The sequence below is a fragment of the Mustela lutreola genome, chromosome 15, assembly GCF_030435805.1.
Source record: "Mustela lutreola isolate mMusLut2 chromosome 15, mMusLut2.pri, whole genome shotgun sequence".
NCBI lineage: Eukaryota > Metazoa > Chordata > Mammalia > Carnivora > Mustelidae > Mustela > Mustela lutreola.
This window is the reverse complement of record NC_081304.1, coordinates 6,671,698-6,691,321: the sequence shown is the minus strand read 5'-3', so window position 1 is coordinate 6,691,321 and position 19,624 is coordinate 6,671,698. Positions and strand designations below refer to the sequence as shown.

Here is a 19,624-nt window from a genome sequence, read left to right as displayed (position 1 = left end):
ACATTTTTTGCAGTATAAACAGAAAAACCAATCCTAAAATCTGTACGGAATCTCCTTGAGCCCAAAATAGGCAAAAGAATCTTGAAAAACACACCTGGCAGACTCACACTTCCTGTTTCAAAACTTACTACAAAGCCGCAATAATTAAAAGAGTGATGTTGGCATGATGTCAAGACATGAGTCTGATGGAGTAAAACAGAGTCCCGAAATAAACCCTCACATGTGTGGTCAAATGATTTTCAACAATGGGGTCAGGACCATTCAATGGGGGAAAGGGCAGTCTTTTTCTTTCTTTCTTTTTTTTTTTTTTTTTTAAGATTTTATTTATTTATTTGGCAGAGAGAGCTCACAAGTAGGCAGAGAGAGAGGGAGGGAAGCAGGCTCCCTGCTGAGCAGAGAGCCCGATGCGGGGCTGGATCCCAGGACCCCAGGATCATGATCTGAGCCGAAGGCAGAGGCTTTAACCCACTGAGCCGCCCAGGTGCCCCGAAAGGGCAGTCTTTTCAACAAATGGCACTGGAAAAACTGGACATCCACATGGAAATTATGTCGGTCCCTTACCTAACAGCAAATACAAAAATTAACTTGAAATGGACAAAGACCTTAATGTAGGACCTAAAGCTATGAAACCGTTAGAAGAAAGCATAGGGTAAAAGCTTCACAACATGGGATTTGGCTATAATTTCTGGAGCATGACCCCAATGGCAGACAATGAAAGAAAAAGTAGACAAGTTGGATTCACAAAAACGTTTAAATCGGCGACACCAAAAGACACTATCGACAGAGCAAAAAGACAACTCACAAAACTGGAGACAATATTTGCAAATCATGTATCTGATAAGGAATTAATATCCAGAATCGATAGAGAACTCAACCACAAAATAAAACTTGATTCAAAACTGGACCAAGGCCTTGAGTAGACATGTCTCCAAAGAAGACATACAGGAGGCCAACAAGCACAAGATGTTCACCATCACTCATCGCTGGGGAAATGCAAATCAAAGCTACGATGAATTGAAACATGGCTTCACACCCATTAAGAGAGCCACTACCCCAGGGGCACCTGGGTGGCTCAGTGGGTTAAAGCCTCTGCCTTCGGCTCAGGTCGTGATCCCAGGGTCCTGAGATCGAGCCCCACCTCGGGCTCTCTGCTCGGTGGGGAGCCTGCTTCCTCCTCTCTCTTTGCCTGCCTCTCTGCCTTTGTGAGCTCTCTCTCTGCCAAATAAATAAATAAAATCTTGAGAAAAAAAAAAAAAAAGAGAGAGAGAGAGAGCCACTATCCCAAAACAGGAAAGAACAAGTGCTGGAAAGGATGTGGAGAAATCTGAGCCCTTGTGCTCTGTCAGTAGGGATGTAAAATGGGGCGGCTGCTATAGAAAGCAGTATGGTGGCTCTTCAAAACATGAAAACTCAAGAAATTCTATTAAGTCAATAGAATGACCATAGAATCCAGCAATTCTACTTCCCCAAAGAATCGAAAGCCAGTCTCAAAGAGATGTTTGTACATTCACGTTCCCAGCACCATTATTCACAGTCGTAAAAAGTGGCAGCAATCCTAGTGTCCATTGGTGGATGAGTGGATAAACAAAAATGTCCTCGGACAGGCAATGGAATATTACTCAGTCTTAAAAAGGAAGAAAATTCTGACACAGGCTGCCCCATGAATGAACCTGGAAGACATTTTGCTAAGTGGAATAAGCCAGGCACAAAAAGATAATGTGCGATTCTCCTTATATGAAGTGCTAAGAGTAGTCAAAATCATAGAGGCAGAAAGTAGGATTATGGGCGCCAGGAGCTGGGGGAGGGGAAATGAGAGTTAGGGTTTAATGGGTATAGAGTTTCAGTTATGCAAGATGGAAGAGTTCTGGAGATGGATGGTCGTGATGGCACAGCAGTGTGAGTGTACCTTGGGCCTCTGACCTGCACTCTTAAATATGGTTACAACGATCCATTTTGTGTTATGTGTATTTTACCGCAATAGAGAAAAAAAATTGGAAGAAGAATTGTGGGGGGATGGACAGCAGTGCGGTGGATCGTGGACTGGCCTGGGGGTGGCCAGGGCAGGGGCTGCTCTCAGCAAAGAATCTCAGTAGCCAGTTCCCCTGGGATTGGGCAGAGATCAGAGAGACACTAAAAATTGTTTTTATCCGGATGCCTGGGCATACTCCTAATTATATGACCTCATGCTGGCTTCCCAGGGCAGCTGAGATGGGCCTGCCCAAGGGTGATGGCTGTTTTGCCAGAGAACAGAGCTTCCCAAGGCCCTTGCAAGCACACAGGTCTTCTGAGTGCAGGTGGGGGTGGGGAACCTGGAGCATATCATTGCAAGAAAATGAGAAAGGTAACTGGAGAATTCCTTCAACTTTTCCCATTTCCCTGTTCTTCCCTACTCACTACCCTACTTCCCCACCCGGGGACTCATGTGTGTGTGCAGGGGCTTAGCCTTCCAGGGCTCGGGCCAGAGGAGGAGGATGTGTGTGTTTCCAGTCCCGACCAGCCAGTGCTCCGCTGGGAAGCCGATCTGTTTCTTCTGGATGCTTTGTTTGGGTCTAATTTGCCTCTGACTGTACAGAGCCAGTTCAGTGGGGCTTGCAGATCTTCCTGACCCCCGCCCCCATCACCACCCTCAGCGCCCACCCCAGAGAGCCCTTTACCTGGAAGCACTGGTGGGAGCAGGATCCAAGTGGGGGGCGGAGAGGTGTTGGTGGCTGTCACTTTGGGGCTTGTTAGTATGGTTGGGCTAAGTGCCATCTTGGGAATTTTGTTGCACCTGCCCAGTTAAAGGCAGATGGGTAGAAGAGAAGATGCATTTGTGAAGAAGTTGGGGAACCAGAGTGGGGGAACATTTGCTTTTTTCCTGTAATTTCACAGCCCCCCCAAAACCCACAGGAAGCGCTCCAGGTGCCTTAGCCTGCCTTTTGGGACACCCCCCAACACACACACACCAAACTGGTCTCAGCTGACCTTTTCCAATTCCTATCTCATCTTCTCCCCCACAGGGACTGTCACCTCCTGCCACCATGATGCATCCACCTCCCCAAAACGTCTTTTTCCATCGCAACCACCCCTCCCTCGCACACGCCAGGCCCTCCCCCCAGTCTGGAGTCCTCTCCCTCACTCCTTCCCCTGCAACTCATCACCATTTTTCAGGACCAGTCCCAACCCCCAGGTCCACTTTTTGGCTGACACGTCCCCTGCCTACTCCAGTCCAGATCTCCAGTGCCCATCCCTGAACTTGGTTAGCCTGCTTCCCTGTGGTGGGAAGTAGGGGGCCGGCTTGTGTCTGGGTGCAGACATAATTCCCATTGAGTGAACAAGGAACCCGAAGGAAGGGGCAGTAAGACAACCTGCCAGATCACAGACAAATAATAGCAGAGCCTGGCATCACCCCTCAGGGCGCAGGATTTCGCAGCGCTGACTACAGTAATGTGCATGTTCTCAGGCTCTCGCCCAATGCATTTTTGGAGATTTGGACAAGCACCTTGGCAGAGATCCCACAAACGTTTACTACCATCGGTGTTTGCCTCACTTGGTTCATTTTCCTCCTGACTCTGGAGACCTCCACAAGATGCTGCCGGATGGGCGGTCACGTGCTCGCCCTCCGCCCCGCCCCGCGTCCCGGCCCAGTCAGGGCTGCTAGGCAACAGGTAAACTCCGCGGGGCTGAGCCGTTTGAGAAGCGCTGGGGCCGACGCTGCGGTTCCGGTGTTTCCCTTGTGGCCTGGAGGCGACAGGAGAGGACCTACGGTAAGGGCACGGGGCTGGAGAGGGGAGGAGAGTGAAACGGAGAGCCCCAAGAAGCTCCTCGTGGGGGCAGCCTTTGGGGACAGCTCCTCCCGGGAGGTGGGTGTCAAGTGTCCCCACTCCATCCCTCTGGCTGCCCTCAGCACTCTCTCGAGCCACAGGACACTGCAGGTTCTGGTCACCTAGACTCCTACACCCCGAACTCCCAGTTAGTCTGCTCCTGATTCACCAGTCTCCTGGAGGGACAGAAGGTCTCTAAAGGGTTCACAGCTGGCTGGCTGGCTTGTGCAATCTGGGCTGGAGTGGGGGGGAGGTGGGCTTTCTGATAAAGGGGGGGGGAGGGAATCCATAATTATTGATCACGGACTAGGTCGCAGTTCCCCTAAATGCATGGCTTTATTTACTCCCTAACCCGAGGGGGACATTCCTACGCCCACTGAGATACCATGCTCAAGGTCACACGTTTACCTTCACCTTCTGGCAACACGATCAAAGTTTATCACAATCTCTGGAATCACAGAAGTGTGTTCTTGGCTTTCAGACCCTGTGTACTTCCCCCGTCACATCTATGCATAGCTGTGCTTTGTTTTTCTGATCAGAAATGGAAGAGGGAGAGAGTTCTAGGGGAGAGCCCTGGGGGACAGGGCTAGTACTCAGCATGGGACAGAGGGAGTGCTGGGCTCCTTCCTGCACCGGGAGATGGGGACAGGGGTGAGGGGAAACTCCGTAGTCTGTCCTCAAGGAGACAGCGTTGTAGTGGGGAGAGCTGGTGAACCTCAAGGCAGCACGCTTCAGTCCTGGGGACCTTCTCGCACCTCTGCCTGTCCCTATCCTCCATGTGCTTGAAGCTCAGCTCAGGTCGACCCTAGTGTGCCTTGTGTTGTCCTTGTGGGATGCCATGGTAGGGGGCGGGTTGGATTCCTAGGGAGATCTGCCTCATTTGAAGACAAGTAAGTCCCTTAGGACCCCACATTCTAGAAGGTGCACAAGGACATAAGAAAGAGGGAAGGAGGGACACCTGGGTGGTTCAGTGAGTTAGAGCCTCTGCCTTCAGCTCAGGTCATGATCTCAGGGTCCTGAGATCGAGCCCCAGGTCGGGCTCTCTACTCAGTGGGGAGCCTGCTTCCTCCTCTCTCTCTGCCTGCCTCTCTACTTGTGGTCTCTGTCAAATAAATAAATAAAAATCTTTTAAAAAGAAAAAAAGAGGGAAGTGCCTCACCTGCATTCCTCTGCCAGGCCAGGTGCCAGACAGAGGCCGTCAGTCCCTGGCACAAAAACTAGGGGCTGCCCTAGGGACCACGAGGAAGAGGAAAATGCTTTTGTGTTTATGTTAGATGGGGTCCCGCACGGAGGGAAAGCAGCCCCCCTCCTCTCTCCCTACTAAGCTCGAAAACTGCCACCCCTCTCTTAGCCCCAACCCAAGCTTGGAAAGCCCACTTTCTCTCTCTCTTTTTTTTTTTTTTTTTAAAGATTTTATTTATTTGACAGAGAGACAGTGAGAAAGGGAACACAAGCAGAGGGAGTGGGAGAGGGAGAGACGCAAGCTTCCCACCAAGCAGGAAGCCTGATGCGGGGCTCGATCCCAGGATCCTGGGGTCACGACCTGAGTCAAAGGCAGAAACTTAACAACTGAGCCACCCAGGCACCCAAAGCCCACTTTCTCTTAAGTCAGGGAGGTTCTTTCCAGGAATCACTTTGCTCATTATCATCGCACAAGAGGAGTTTTTATCATTGATGAAGGTTCCAATCCGACAGCCCTGGGACGTGGGAGACAGTTGTCGCTTTGATGTTCGCCAGCCCTGTGTGTTCTTGTGTTTGAGACTCCCCGCGGGGTCCTGCCTATCCCTGGGTCTCTAGGTTCCCACGGGTGGGGGCCCCCTCCCCCAACGGCCCCAAACTGGCAGCAGGGCTGTCCCCGCCCCCCTCGGAAGCCCGCTTTGCAGACAGACAGCACCGCCTGGGGACGCCCAGCCACGGGCCCTTGTCCCACCAAGCAGGAGAGACCTCCTGAGACCCCCGTGCTGACCCTGCTATTCATCTTCAGGCCCTGCCAGCTTGTGAGAAAGAGCCTGCTCTGGATCCCTGAATGAGCTGTCTTCCCGTCACCGGGCCAGGCTTTAAATGTCCCTTCTGTCTGCCTCCAGATAGAAAACAATGCCTCTGTTCTCGCTCCTGGCTTGGCCTTGGGAGGCACCAAGAAGGAAAGCAAAGCTGTTTAAAATATGATCTGGGCAAAAGAGGTTATTTTTGTGCCTCTGGAGTTTCCTCCCGCTCGTAAGCCTCCTTGTGTCTCCAAAGAGCTGGCTTTTTCAGCAACCGTCTTTTCGCAGAGGGAGCACCAGGCAGCCCGTGACTCTGGGGACCCCGAAGCAGCCCCGTGGCCCCTCAACGCTTGCCCATGTAGAACGAACCCGTTAGGGTCACCTCCTGCACGTCGTGTTTCTGCTCCTACACTCTGCTGTCCAAGCCGTCGCTTCTACCTCTCTTGGTACAGGAGAGTTTCCAAACCTCGAGAAAGAGCGACAAATTCTGTTCTCTGCCAGTCTGTCTCAGGTCCAGCTGTTCCCAGGCTTGGGCGGCGCTGTCTTTAAGGAACAATGTATGCGGATGCAAAGGGACCTAGAAGTTAACCCTCCCACCCTCACCCTCTCGCCCCTGCCTCAGCTGCTCCAAGGCCAAGGCCACCCCAGGCACGTGCTTCTGGGCTATCCCACAGTTCTTGGCCCTGTATCCCAGGGGCCAGCAGCCAGGACCCAGTGGTCTAGTTCCCTGCAGACTGGGAGGGGAGGGGAGGCAGATGAGACATGTGTCTGATCGTAATATTCAATCTGGGGGGGGGATTGTGAAAAACGCAAATTGCCAGGTCCTGTCCCAGACACAGGGTCAGCATTTGCAAGGGGGCCTGGGTGTCTTCATTTTGCAAAGGAACATGCCAGGTTTGAGACAGGCCAGCTGAGAGATTAAGAACCATCACTGTAAATCGGTGGTTCTCACCTTGGGCTGCACACTGGGATTACCTGGGGAGTTTGGAAAATCCTGTGGAGAGACCCCGATTTCAATCATCCGCAGTTTAACCTAGGCCTTGTGATTTTATAAAGCCTTCCAGGAGTTTCTAAACCTAGAGCCAAGGTTAAGAATCACCGCTTTAGATCCAGATGGCCCTGGGCACTGGCTCTGCCTCAGCTTAAGAACTGTGACCTTGAACAAGGCGTTTGAGGTCTCTGGGCATTGGTTTCTTCATACGCAGAATGAGAACTGTATGTGGGGGGCTCTGGGGGGCATGCAGTGAGGGAACCTGCAAACTGCTCTTCACAACACCGGGGACCCGCAGGTGTCTGTATATTCTGGATGGAAGTCTTTTATCAGACACGATTTGCAGATATTTTCTCCAAGTCTGTGGCTTGTCTTTTCATTTTCTTAATGTTACGAGTTTTTTTGTTGTTGTTCATTTGTTTTCTTGGTTTTTTGTTTTTGTTTTCTTTTTTTTTTTTAAGATAGTTAACTTTTTTCTTTTAAGATTTTATTTATTTATTTGACAGAGGGACAGGGAGAGAAGGAACACAAGCAGGGGGAATGGGAGAGGGAGAGGCAGGCTTCCCACTGAGCAGGGAGCCGGGTATGGGCCTTGATCCCAGGACTGGGGGATCATGACCTGAGTGGAAGGCTGTCGCTAAATGCTAAACGACTGAGCCACCCAGGCACCCTTTTGTTTTGTTTCGTTTGGATTTTATTTTGTTTTTAAGAGAAAGATTGCTCATAAGTGTTTGTGAGTTGGGGGTAGGAGGGGCAGAGACAGAATTTTATGGGGTCTCCACACCCAGTGTGCAGCCCAACACAAGACTTAATCTCATCACCCAGATATCGTGATCTGGGCCAAAACAAGAGTCAGACGCTTAACCAACAGAGCCACCCAGGTGCTCTAATGTTATCTTTTGCGTTGCAGAGTGTTTAATTCGAATGAAGTCCAACTTACTATTGTTTTTGCTCTTATGGGCCATGCTTCTGGTGCCATATCTAAGGAATCTGCCCTATCAGGGTCACGAAGATTTCCTTCTGTATTCGTCCCCCTTAGTTTTATAGTCTTAGTTCTTACATTAACGTCCATGATGCATTTTGCGTTAATTTGTGTGTAGGGTGTGAGGTAGGGGGCCATGGTCATTCTGACCCACATGAACGCCCAGCAGGCCCAGCACCCTTTGTTGAAGAGACCATCATTTCTCCATTGATCTGCCTTAGTACCTCTTCCAAAAATCAGTTGGTCATAAATATAAAGGTTTATTTCTGAACTCTCAATGCCATTCCATTGACGGAGTATCCATGGATGTCCAAGGATGTCATGTCCATCCTTACACCAGTACCACGCCTTCTTGATTTTTCAGTTTTAAGTAAATGTTTGCTGAATGAGTTAGTGAGAGAATGGAAACTATAGGAACAAATACAAGGCATTAAGTCTGGCATTCACAAAACCTATGAATTCCTAGAAAAGTCTATGTAATTAGATTTCCTTTTTTTTTTTTAAAGATTTTTTGGGAGATTTTTATTTATTTATTTGACAGAGAGAGAAACAGCACAAGCAGGGGGAGGAGGAGAGGGAGAAGCAGGCTCTCCGCTGAGCAGGGAGCCCGATGCTCGATCCTAGGACCCTGAGATCTTGACCTGAGCCAAAGGCAGATGCCCAAATGACTGAGCCACCCAGACACCCCTAGATTTCTTTTTTTTTTTTTTAATAGACTCAAGTTGGGTGCCCCAGAGGGCATTCTTGGGCAAAAACTCCAGCACAACATTGCTTGGTAAAATGAGGCACTCTATCATCTCTATTGCATTTTTCATCTGTTTCCTAAGTTTGGACATTTGTCTGTGGGTTTTACTTAAAGCAGGACCCATGTCCTCCAAGTATGTTCCCACCAGGTCCCCTTCCAGTTCAAAGGTAGCAACATCTGTTCACAGGCAAGAACCTAAACTCTGGGTCACCAAAGACCTTTGGTTGTAAATTCAAGTATGGCAAGGCTCCTGTCCAGATGTCCTCCCCACAGCTCCCACCCACTCATCCAAGGGTTCTGGGCAGGCCCATGAGCCTCACGGACCCACCGTCTGAGTCCTGGGGAATTAGCCATCAAAGACCCACTTTCTGAGAGTTAGGAGTGTCCAGCAAAGGGCGACTCTGCTCACCTCCATAGTACAGTCTTATAGACAGACCTCATCAGCTGGCCAGCCATGGAAGTCACCAAGCTCTCAGACCCCACAGAGTGTCCTGGTGTAACAGGGGTCAGTGAAGAGAAGAGCCATCTGTGGGAACTGCTCACTGCATTTCTACAACTCCCAGTTAGCCTTTGTGAGGAAACTTTTCTGTGTGTCTGATCCTTGCGTTCCCGTGGCCAAGCAGCCTGAGAGCCATCAGGTGTGGGAGTGACTGAGTGGCCCAGCCACAGTCAAGCAGCTGGGAAAAGTAGCAGGACCGGAACTTAAAGTCAGTGTCCAGCCCAGCTTAGAACTCTAGGAAGGCAGTTGTGGACAATCAGGTGGTTGGGTGGGCATTTCCAGAGAGGCCTGGGGCTCTCAGATTTGTAGGCTGTATAGACATGTCCAACATGTGGCAAGGAATTTAGTCCAACATGATCGCCTTAATATTTCTTCCTGCCTCCCAATAACTGTATTAGTTCAGTAAACAGTACTGTTGGGTAAGTAAGGGCTGTGGAGTCAGGCAGAGCAGCTGGACCCCTTATGAGCCATATGGTCCCAGGCAGGACACTCAGTGTCTCTAAGTATGAGATTCCACCAAGTCAGATGGTGATGCTATTGTCCACCTCAGGACAAATGCAAGAACAGAACCAGATATAAAGTACGTAGTCATTACTCGATAGATGGGTTTTTTTTAAAAATGCGGATGTGGCTCCTCAACAAATCCCCTAGGACCCCTCCTCTCAATCAGACTGAGAATCTGGAACTAACCCTGGTGAGGGGAAGCAGCCAGGTGGGGCCCCTTACCGCAACACCACCCTCTGCCCCCCACCCCCACCCCACAGCCGCCGGGACCATGGAGATCGTGTACGTGTACGTCAAGAAGCGAAGCGAGTTCGGGAAGCAATGCAACTTCTCCGACCGCCAGGCCGAGCTGAACATCGACATCCCACCCAACCCCGAGCTGGCCGAACAGTTTGTGGAGCGGAACCCGGTGGACGTGGGCGTCCAGTGCTCCACCAGCATGTCAGAGCATGAGGTGGGACCCAGCCCCAGGGCCTCGGCCGGTGGAAATGTGGCCGGCCAGGGTGGGATGGCGTGGCTCCATCCCGGTGACTAGGAGCCAGTGAGAGTAGCCCAGGGAGGGTGCTGGAAGGGTGAGGACAGAAGGACATCGTGACCCACCACGGTGTCCGGGGCAGGAAAAGACCCCGCACCAGCCCTTCCCCAGGCCAGGCGAATGTGACTCAGGATGCTGTCTCTCCTGTGGGCTCTGGCCTCACCCCTGGGACCCTTGCTAGAGTCGTCTGGGGCATGTGGCACACCTGGGAGAGGTCAACCTAGGGAGTGGGGATTTGGATCTCCAGGCACGTGCTCCGCTTGTGAACAGGAAAGGGTGCTATGGAAAGTTCTAGTCAGAAGGGCCCCCATGATAGGAGAGTGGAGGGCCATGGTGCAGTTCGAGCTCCCTGCCTGTCTAAAGGGGAGGGTGAGACACCTCGATTGTGTTAGGCGCTGCTGAGAGAAAACGAGTTTGAGGGAGAGAAGCCACTTGGTCATGTCCCAGATCAACCCAGGGAATATCACACTTGATTTGGCCAAACACAATTCATGGGCAGCTCCAGTTCCTCCCGGCCCAAACGCACTGGGTTCCTTGCTCTCCCAGGGCTCACTGCTATCATGGGGACCGGGGGCATTGTCCTCGGAGTAGCCAAATAGACAGGATGGCCTTCGGGTCTCCACCCCCATGAAGACTAGTTGCTTTTGTGAGCCCTGGCCTAGAAAGGAAAGAAGGAGAGTGGCTGCTTCCCAGGTTTGGGGTCTCCATTTGGGTTGATGAGAAAGTTCTGGAACTAGATGCCAGTGATGGTGGCACAACATTGGGAAGTTCCTTAGTGCCACAGAACTGTACATTTTTAAACGGCTAAAGTGATAAATTTTATATGTATTTAACCACAATTTTAAATCGGGGTGGGGACAGAAAGGAGGCAAAGTGGCAAGTTTAAGGGGTAAACTATGACTGTCCCTACGGTCCTCCCCTCCACAGAGAACATGCAGAGCAATCCCTCCCTCTCCATCATTTCCATCTTTCGGTGCCCGTGGCATAGTACAAGGTAAGGCGCAGCAGGCTCACTCACTTCTTTTCCTCTGGGATCTCACAGAACAAATGGTGGGCCCCTCTGGTCCGTTAGGGTTTAGATCAAGTCAGAACTGGATTACCCATGGCAGCGGCATCGCAAAGCTGCTAGCTCTGTAGGGCAGCACTTCCGTCGCCACCTGTGACCATCTGAGGACCAGAAAGTTCCTTGCTGGAACCAGACCATATTGCGGCTTTGGCCAGGGGATCGTCTCCAGGGGACGGGGGGCCTGGGATGCTGGTTGGCGGTCATGGCCTCGTGTTAACACCTGGGGCAAGTATGCTCTCACCCGTGCCTCTCTGTTCAGGCCAACACGGAGCGGTTTGAGATGGAGACCCGGGGGATTAACCACGTTGAGGGGGGCTGGCCCAAGGATGTGAACCCCCTGGAGCTGGAGCAGACGATCCGGTTCCGGAAGAAGGTGGAGAAGGATGAGAACTACATCAACGCCATCATGCAGCTGGGTTCGGTGAGGCTTCCTGCAGCTCCAGCCACCACCCCGGCTGGGCGTGCCTGGCGCTGTGCTCAGCTCCTGTGGTTACTCAGGGCAAGAGCACTGACTACCTTCAAGAACCTTCTATCTGGGATCAGGCAGACCCATCCACAACAGCAAACCAAAGGGGAAGGCGGGAGGGTGCGAGGGCTGGACAGGCTGTAGGAGGAGTGTGACAAGAGCTCCCCTTGAGCAAAAAGGACCCCAAAGAACCCCACCCAGCGGCCACCTGCCAATAGGGATCATTCATTCACTCAGCACATGTGGATTGAGCTTCTAGCCTCTGCCAGGCCAGCAGAGATGGCAAGAATGAACTGCAAAAAAAAAAAAAAAAAAAAAAAAAAAAAATCGCAAAAATTTCCATACATCCTGCCCCCAAAGAGTTTATAATCCCCTAGAGGTCAATGACAAATACAGAGATAGCGCCCTGTAAGGTAGAGGACATGTTGTAAGATGAGGGATGACTTGCTATTTTGCTCCGTAAGGCAGGAGATTCGACTTCCTGCTGAAGGGATCAGGGAAGGCTTCCTGAAAGAGGAAGCCCTTGAGCTCGGCTTTTCCTTGCTGGGCATCTGGGAAAATGGTGAGGGCCTTCTGGGTTGCAGAACCAGAACATGGGTGTTGTCTATGAAGCGATTACCAATTCTGTTTGCCTGGAGCAGTGTTTCTTCACTTTTTTTTTTTTTTCATTGTTGTCCCCAATGAGCCTTTTTAGACATTTTTTTCCTAATTGCCTCCCCCTGAAGTTTTAATACTATACGTACATTGTTTATGTACTCTATGTATATCTGTGCGTTCAACATAGAAAGTAATATTATTTTACCCCCCAAAACCAATTTTCACCCCCTTGGAGGTGATGGTGGCCCCATGGAGAAGGTATGGGTGGGCAGGAAGAATAGGAAAAACCACTGGATATGTCTTGTCCCTCCCAGACTCCATCCCAGTCCTGGTTAGGCTGCAGGGACCTCCCTTTCCTGCTAAGAACTCCCGACATGTCCTCCTCAGATCATGGAGCACTGCATCAAGCAGAATAATGCCATTGACATCTACCAGGAGTATTTTGATGATGAGGATGAAATGGAGGTGACAGAGGAGGCCCCTTCAGCTAAAACCATCAATGTTTTCAGGTACCTCTCCAGCTAGGCAGATGTCTGGCTGATCTCTGTCACCCCTACGGGTGGGTGTTTCCAAAGGTCACTCCTTGCCGATCACTCCATGCTGTGGGTACAATGCCATCTGTGCTCCGATCTTGGTAAGAAGCAGAGCCATAGAACATGCAGCAGCCGACAGGTCCTTACCTTGGGGGTAAGGTCTGGTTGATGGAAAAGGAAGACAGACTCAAGGGAAAGACTAAGGGAATTTGCAAAGCTGAGTGCAAGTCTAGTTGACTCAGGCAGGGCCGAATGAGCTCAAAGTACAGGACATTCGTGATGCAGCAGCACTGTGAGCAAACAGGACCCTCATCCCACACTCATGGGAGTGCACCTGGTAATAACCCCCAAGGATAGCAGTTTGACAACAGGACTTTGTCCTATAGATACGTGTGTGTGGAATCACTGTGTGTGTGGACATTCACTGAAGCGGGGCATGGGCTATAGGCAAAGACCAGAACCAAACTAAATCCATCGGTAGCAGACTGCTTCTAGCAATTCTGGTAGACCTACACAGTGGAATACCATGCAGCCATCAGAATGAAGGAGGCAGCCCCTTCCATGACAAGATTTACTTTGTTAAGCCAAACCAGAGAAAACAAGGTACAGAACAATATGTAGGGTAGCACTATTTTTTCTTAAAAAAAAAAAAAAAATACACACACACTCCTGCGATTTTGGAAGTGGCCAGCCACAAATGCCAATTCTGAGGGATTCATTGTGCAACCGGGACCCTCTGAAGGTCCTGGGAATTACTAGACCCTGTCCCAGCTCAACTAGGAAGGACACTTTTGTGATCCAGGACAGAGTCGTGATGTGTGAAGTGGACCAAGGGCTGCGAGGAGAGGGTCCAGGGCGGGGCGGGGGCTGTCCCAGCTTCCTGGGGTCTGACCTTCCATAGGGACACCTTAGCAGGATGATGGGTTAGACATCATCTCATCCCAACCTCTACGTTTGCCAGATGAGGGGACGGACCCCAGGGAGGGGATGGTGCCCACGACGCACGTGGGTGGGTGACCCAACCAAGGATGGGGCTCTGGTCTTCTGGGTCCCAGCCTGCACTCCTCTCACTCTAACAGTGCTCCTAGGGAGGAGGGAAGTGAAGTAGAGGAATCAGGGAGTGAGAAAGTCACTTGGCTTTCCATGTTCCTTTGTTCCTTCTGATTTCTTCAAGGACAAAGTCTCAGTTGGGACCTTTTCTACTTCTTACTCATTCTGCTTCCTGCCCCCCCCCTTTTTTTAATTAAGATTTTATTTTTCAGAGCAGTTTCAGGTCCACAGCAAAACTGATTAGAAAGCACAGAGAGTGCTGTGTTCCCACATGCCCTCTCCTCCCTGCACCCCCACAGCCTCCCTGCCATCAACACCCCGGCCCAGAGTGGGGCCTTTGTCACCATCATGAACCACTGTTCTGATACAGCACCATAACCTGGGAGGCTTACAAACAATAGAAGCTACTTTCTCACAGTTCTGAGGCCGGAAATCCCAGATCAGGGTGGACAGGCTCTGCGCCAGGTGAAGACCCACTTCCTGGTTCACAGGCGGCCATGTTCTCACTGAGAACTCACATGGCGGAAGGGGTGAGGGAGCTCTCCGGACTCCCTTTATCAGGGGCTAATCCCATTCTGAATGGCTCAGGATTGAATTACCTCCCACAGCCACCCCCCAATACCATCACACTGGAGAGGTTTCAGCCTATGAATCTGGGGGGCACAACAGTCAGCCTGTAATACCCCCAAATCCACCATTTGCCTTAGGGTTCACTCCTTGTGCTGTACCCTCCATAGGTCTTGACAAATGTATCATAGAGAATGGTTTTACTGCCCTCAAATCCCTGTGTTCCACCTACCCATCCCTCCCTACCCCCAAAACTTTGGCCAACGCTTGACCTCTTTACTGTCTCTATGTGTTCTAGAATGTCACATAGCTGGAATCATACAGTTTTGTGGCCTTTCACAGACTGCTTTCCTTCACTTAGTGATGTGCATTGCATTTCCACCCTGTCTTTCCATGGCTCAATAGCTCATTTCTTTTTCATGCTGATTAATATTCCCTTGTCTGGATAGACCCTGGCTTATTTATCCATTCACCTGCTGAAGGATGTCTTGGTTGGACATCCTTCAAGCTTCAACTTGGTTCGTTCCAAGTCAGGGCGATTATGAGCAAAGCTGCTGAAAATATTCATGTGCAATGTTTTGTGTGGACAAAACTTTGCAACTCTTTTGGGCATATACCAAGGATTGCTGGATTCTGCTTCCCTTTTTATTTCAATAGTGATGGGAAACCAGAGCCATATCAGAAGCAGGAAACTCCCTTCATTTCAGGATCCTTGATCAGGCTCAAAACTTCCAGCAAATGAAAATATCAGACTAGAATTTAGTATTTTTTATTTCCATGGGTTTAGTATTTATAATTGCCTTCTGTTTATGGCTGGCAAGGGTGGATTTTTGATTAAGAGAGTCCTCTAAACTTTGTTCTTAAAATAAATTTCTCTGTGGAGCGTCTGGGTGGCTCAGTTGGTTGAACATTTGACTCTTGTTTTGGCTCAGGTCAAGATCTTGGGGTTGTGAGATCAAGCCCCGTGTTGGGCTTGGCACTGGGCATGGACCCTGCTTGGGATTCTCTCCCTCTCTCCTGTCCCCTGCTCTCATGCTCTCTCTTTCAAAAAAAAAAAAAAAATTTTTTTTCATAAAGAAGTAATTGAGTAAGTAAGAGGTAAAGAGGTGTGGGAAGGCTTCAACCTCCATTCTTCCTCTTCCTCTCCTGTAAAGGGACCCCCAAGAGATCAAGCGGTCAGCCACACACCTCTCCTGGCACCCTGATGGCAACAAGAAGTTGGCAGTGGCATATTCTTGCTTGAATTTTCAGCGGGCGCCTGAGGGCATGAGCCACGAATCATACATCTGGGACCTGGGTGAGAAGCGGAGGAGTCCAGGTGGCCAGGAAAGCTGGTGGAGGTGGGGGCAGGGGAGAGGTCAGAAAAGCACAGGAGTGGAAGATAGAAACTGCAGACCAGGGACTCTCACAGGGCTGGTCCCTCATAGGAAGGGAACAAGGACCCCAGGAAGCCACCCATCCCTTCCCTGTCTGGGTTCAGACGCAGCCAAACCAGAGCCATAGCAGAAACAGGAAACTCCCTTCATTTCCAGATCCTTGATCAGGGCATTCAAGACCAGACCCCAGCAAAGCCCAATTCAGACAGACTCCCCTCTGTGCCACCTTTCCTGGCATCTGTCCTTCACCTATGGCCAGGAGGAGCAGTGTGTCCACTTGGAAGCACAGATCCGTTGTCTCTCTCTAAGAGCGTGAGCTTGGCTGGGAGCCGGTGTTGGGGGGCTATGCATGGTCAGACGTCCTTTCACTGTCACCAGTGTGAAAGTGTAGGCGTGTAGGCGTCAAGCTCAGAACCGAGCACACAACGCTCTTGGAACAACCCAACAAAGGCTTACAGTCACCCTGGGGGCTGGACTCCACCATTAATCCCCTTATACAGACAAAGAAACTGGTTTGGAGAAGTCAGGGAGAATTGTTTTTATGTAAAAACCTTGTGGTCAAACCTGGTTTCCTACCAAACCCACAAAATGGACACACACACACACACACACACACACACACACACACACACCACACTACTGATTACCAAAGAGAAAACCACCAGAAGAGCCCTTAGGGTCAAGAGTTCCAGATTCTGGTCACCGGGGCCTAGAGGTTGCAACCTGGAGGAAGACGGGGGCGGGGGCGTGGGGTTTCCAGGCTGTCCCTCGCCACCTCTCACTTCTAGAAGGGTTAAACTCTTTGACCCTGTCCTTCGTTTTCTAGACCATGGTCCCCGAATGGGACCATTTCTTGTGTGTTTGTTTTATAGAAAACCCCAACAGGCCTGAAATTGTCCTAAAGCCATCTTCTCCTCTTGTCACCTTGGAGTACAACCCCAAAGATTCCCACGTGCTTCTGGGAGGCTGCTACAACGGGCAGCTTGGTAAGGAGGGGCTCAGCCCCCGCTGCTGTCCACCAGGGCCCACACGCCTGCTGGACCTCCCTTGGGGCGCAAAGGGAGGTGGGGACTTCCCACAGCGGATGGGCTCCAGACATCCGGGCGAGTTGGGGGTTGCTGATAGCTCAGCTGGGTCTCCCGTTGTAATAGTTTTACGACTATTAAAACTCCGATTTTAATTACGATTATTCAAAACTCCAAAAGGAGGTCTGAAACCAATTCAGAATAAAAAGTTTTAAGAAAATTATAGGTCAAGTATAAAGACAAGGAGCATTCACCACCCACTTGCCCCAGCTGGGATAGAGTAGCTAGGGGGCAGAGGGATAATGAGACCTGTGAGGAGCTCCATCTCAGGAAAGGCAGGCAGAGACACCTGTATGGGATTGGGTGTGAGTGATTCCCGCCATGCACAATGAGTGGTGACACGTTCCCTCCTCCTTTGATGATCAGGAACATCTGGTACGAATTCTTTAAATGTTCAGTAGAATTCACCAATGAGGGCATCTGGTCCTTCCTTAGGGGAAGTTAAAAATTGCTAATGAAGAGGTGCCCGGGTGGCTTAGTGAGTTAAAACCTCTGCCTTCGGGGCACTGGGGTGGCTCAGTGGGTTAAAGCCTCTGCCTTCGGCTCCGGTCATGATCCCAGGGTCCTGGGATAGAGCCCCACATCGGGCTCTCTGCTCAGCAGGGAGCCTGCTTCCACCTCTCTCTCTCTCTCTCTGCCTGCCTCTCAGCCTACTTGTGATCTCTATCTGTCAAATAAATAAATAAAATCTTTAAAAAACAAAACAAAACAAAACAAAACCCTCTGCCTTCGGCTCAGGTCATGATTCCAGGGTCCTGGGATCGAGCCTCGCATTGGGCTCTCTGCTCAGCGGGGAGCCTGCTTCCTCCTCTCTCTCTCTCTCTCTGCCTGCCTCTCCACCTACTTGTGATCTCTGTCAAATAAATAAATAAAATTTAAAAAAACCTTTTCATTGCTAATGCAATCTCTTTCTTAATTAATTCATTCATTGATGGTTGGATTAGAGAGTACAAGCTGGGGTAGGGGCAGAGCGAGAGGAAGAGAGAATCCCAAGCAGACTCTGCACTGAGCGTGGAACCTGATGCGGGGCCTCATCTCACATCCCTGAGATCATGACCTGAGGCGAAATCAAGAGTCAGAAGCTCGGCTGACTGAGCCACCCACGCGCCCCTCTGATGCATCTTCTTCATTTGTTCTGGATTGCTCCACACTTTCTAGGTCTTCTCGAATCAGTTTTGGTAGATCCGTTCCTCTTTCTTTCTGTTTCTCAGATGGGTCATCGCAAACGACCTCCCTCCAGCTCGGGGGGGGGGGGTCTTCTGCCAGCTCACGTATGTTGCTGAGCCCCTCCGCTGAATTGTCATTTCAGTGAACATATTTTTCAACTCCACAGAATTTCTATTTTGTTCTTCCTTTTAAAAAGAATTCCTATCTGTTGGCGTGCCTGGGTGGCTCAGTCAGTTAAGCGTCTGACTCTTGATTCCAATTCAGGTCATGATCTCAGGGTCATGGGATTGGGCCCCACATCAGGCTCCTGCTGAGTGTGAGTTATGCTTGAGATTCTCTCTCTCCCTGTCCCCCGACCCCTCTCCTGCTCATGCTCTCTCCCTATCACCACCACCACCACCACCACCACCATCATCATCATCTCTATCTCCTTATTGATATTTTATCTTGAGCGAGATATCATTCCCATACTTTAATTCTTTAGATACAATTTCCTGTAGTTCTTTGAACATCCTTAAAATCAATGATGTAAAGTCTTTGTCCAATAAGTCCAACAGTGGTCTTCCTTGGGCTCAGTCTCTATTTATTGCCTTTTCCCCTGTGTATAGGCCATATTTTCTCATTTCTTTGTATATCTTGTAATTTTTTTGCTGGAAATTACTCTCTTTACAGGATATAAAGTGACAACTTTGGAAATCAGACCCTATACCTGCCCAGGGGTTTGTTTTCCTTGCTGTTTGTTGTGGTAGTTCATTGCTTCAGTGAATTTTCTGGACCAGTTTTGTGAAGTCTGTACTCTATCCTCAAGCACCTGCAGCCAACCAGTCTTTGCTGAGAGCCCCTGTGTGCCTGTTTGAGCATGTCTGTGACACTCAGCCAGGCAGCTGCCATCCCTGCCTGAGCCTCTGTGCAGAGCCTCGGGGTCAGCCAGAGGCAGAGGCTGAGGACCTCCCTTGTTCTTCCCTGAGCATATGCTCAGCTCTGGGCATGCATGCAGCCCTGCCCAGGCAGGTGGCCTTCCAGATCTCCAAGAATATGCTGGAGCTTTTCAAAGCGCCTCTGGACATCTTGTTCTCCATGCTTACCTTTTAAGGTGATTAGTGATTAGTTTCCTGTTGGCCCACCTTCAGGAAGCTGCAAAGTTACTCAGTTGCCTGTAATTATCACCGTTTTCAATTGCTGCCTCCATAATAAGACATTTTTTTCACTCATCAAGCTCCAAGTCAAGCCGAATACAGACAACTTGCAGGAGAACCACCAGGCAGGTCAGGCAGTCGCGGTTCTTTGGACGGGAGGCTCTGAATGAGCTCTGGCTGCATTACCCTCTTGTGGCTGCCCAGTTGCAGATTTTTACCAGGGAGATGGAATGTTCTTTTTATTTTTTTGAGGCTGCCCCGTGGGACTTGGAGAGTTGGGGTCTTAACTTGGGCAAGTAAAATTGCCCCAAAACTTGGGGACGCCTGGGTGGCTCAGTTGGTTAAGTGGCTGCCTTCGGCTCAGGTCATGATCCCAGCATCCTGGGATCGAGTCCCACATCGGGCTCCTTGCTTGGCAGGGAACCTGCTTCTCCCTCTGCCTCTGCCTGCCACTCTGTCTGCCTGTGCTTGCTCTCGCTTCTCTCTCTATGACAAATAAATAAAATAAAAAATCTTAAAAAAAAAATTGCCCCAAAACTC

General features: G+C 50.3%; 1 protein-coding gene across 1 annotated transcript in view; it reads left to right on the top strand.

Annotated features, from left to right (window-relative positions):
* Positions 1–3,642: 3,642 nt before the first annotated feature.
* Positions 3,643–19,624, top strand: part of DNAI2 (dynein axonemal intermediate chain 2) — a 28,233-nt gene continuing 12,251 nt past the window's right edge. Inside the window, exons 1-6 of the mRNA XM_059149084.1 lie at positions 3,643–3,746; positions 9,767–9,960; positions 11,367–11,528; positions 12,558–12,679; positions 15,475–15,617; positions 16,569–16,682. Of these exons, the coding sequence (XP_059005067.1) occupies positions 9,778–9,960; positions 11,367–11,528; positions 12,558–12,679; positions 15,475–15,617; positions 16,569–16,682 (724 nt within the window). The 5' untranslated portion in view covers positions 3,643–3,746; positions 9,767–9,777. The remainder of the gene's footprint in view (positions 3,747–9,766; positions 9,961–11,366; positions 11,529–12,557; positions 12,680–15,474; positions 15,618–16,568; positions 16,683–19,624) is intronic.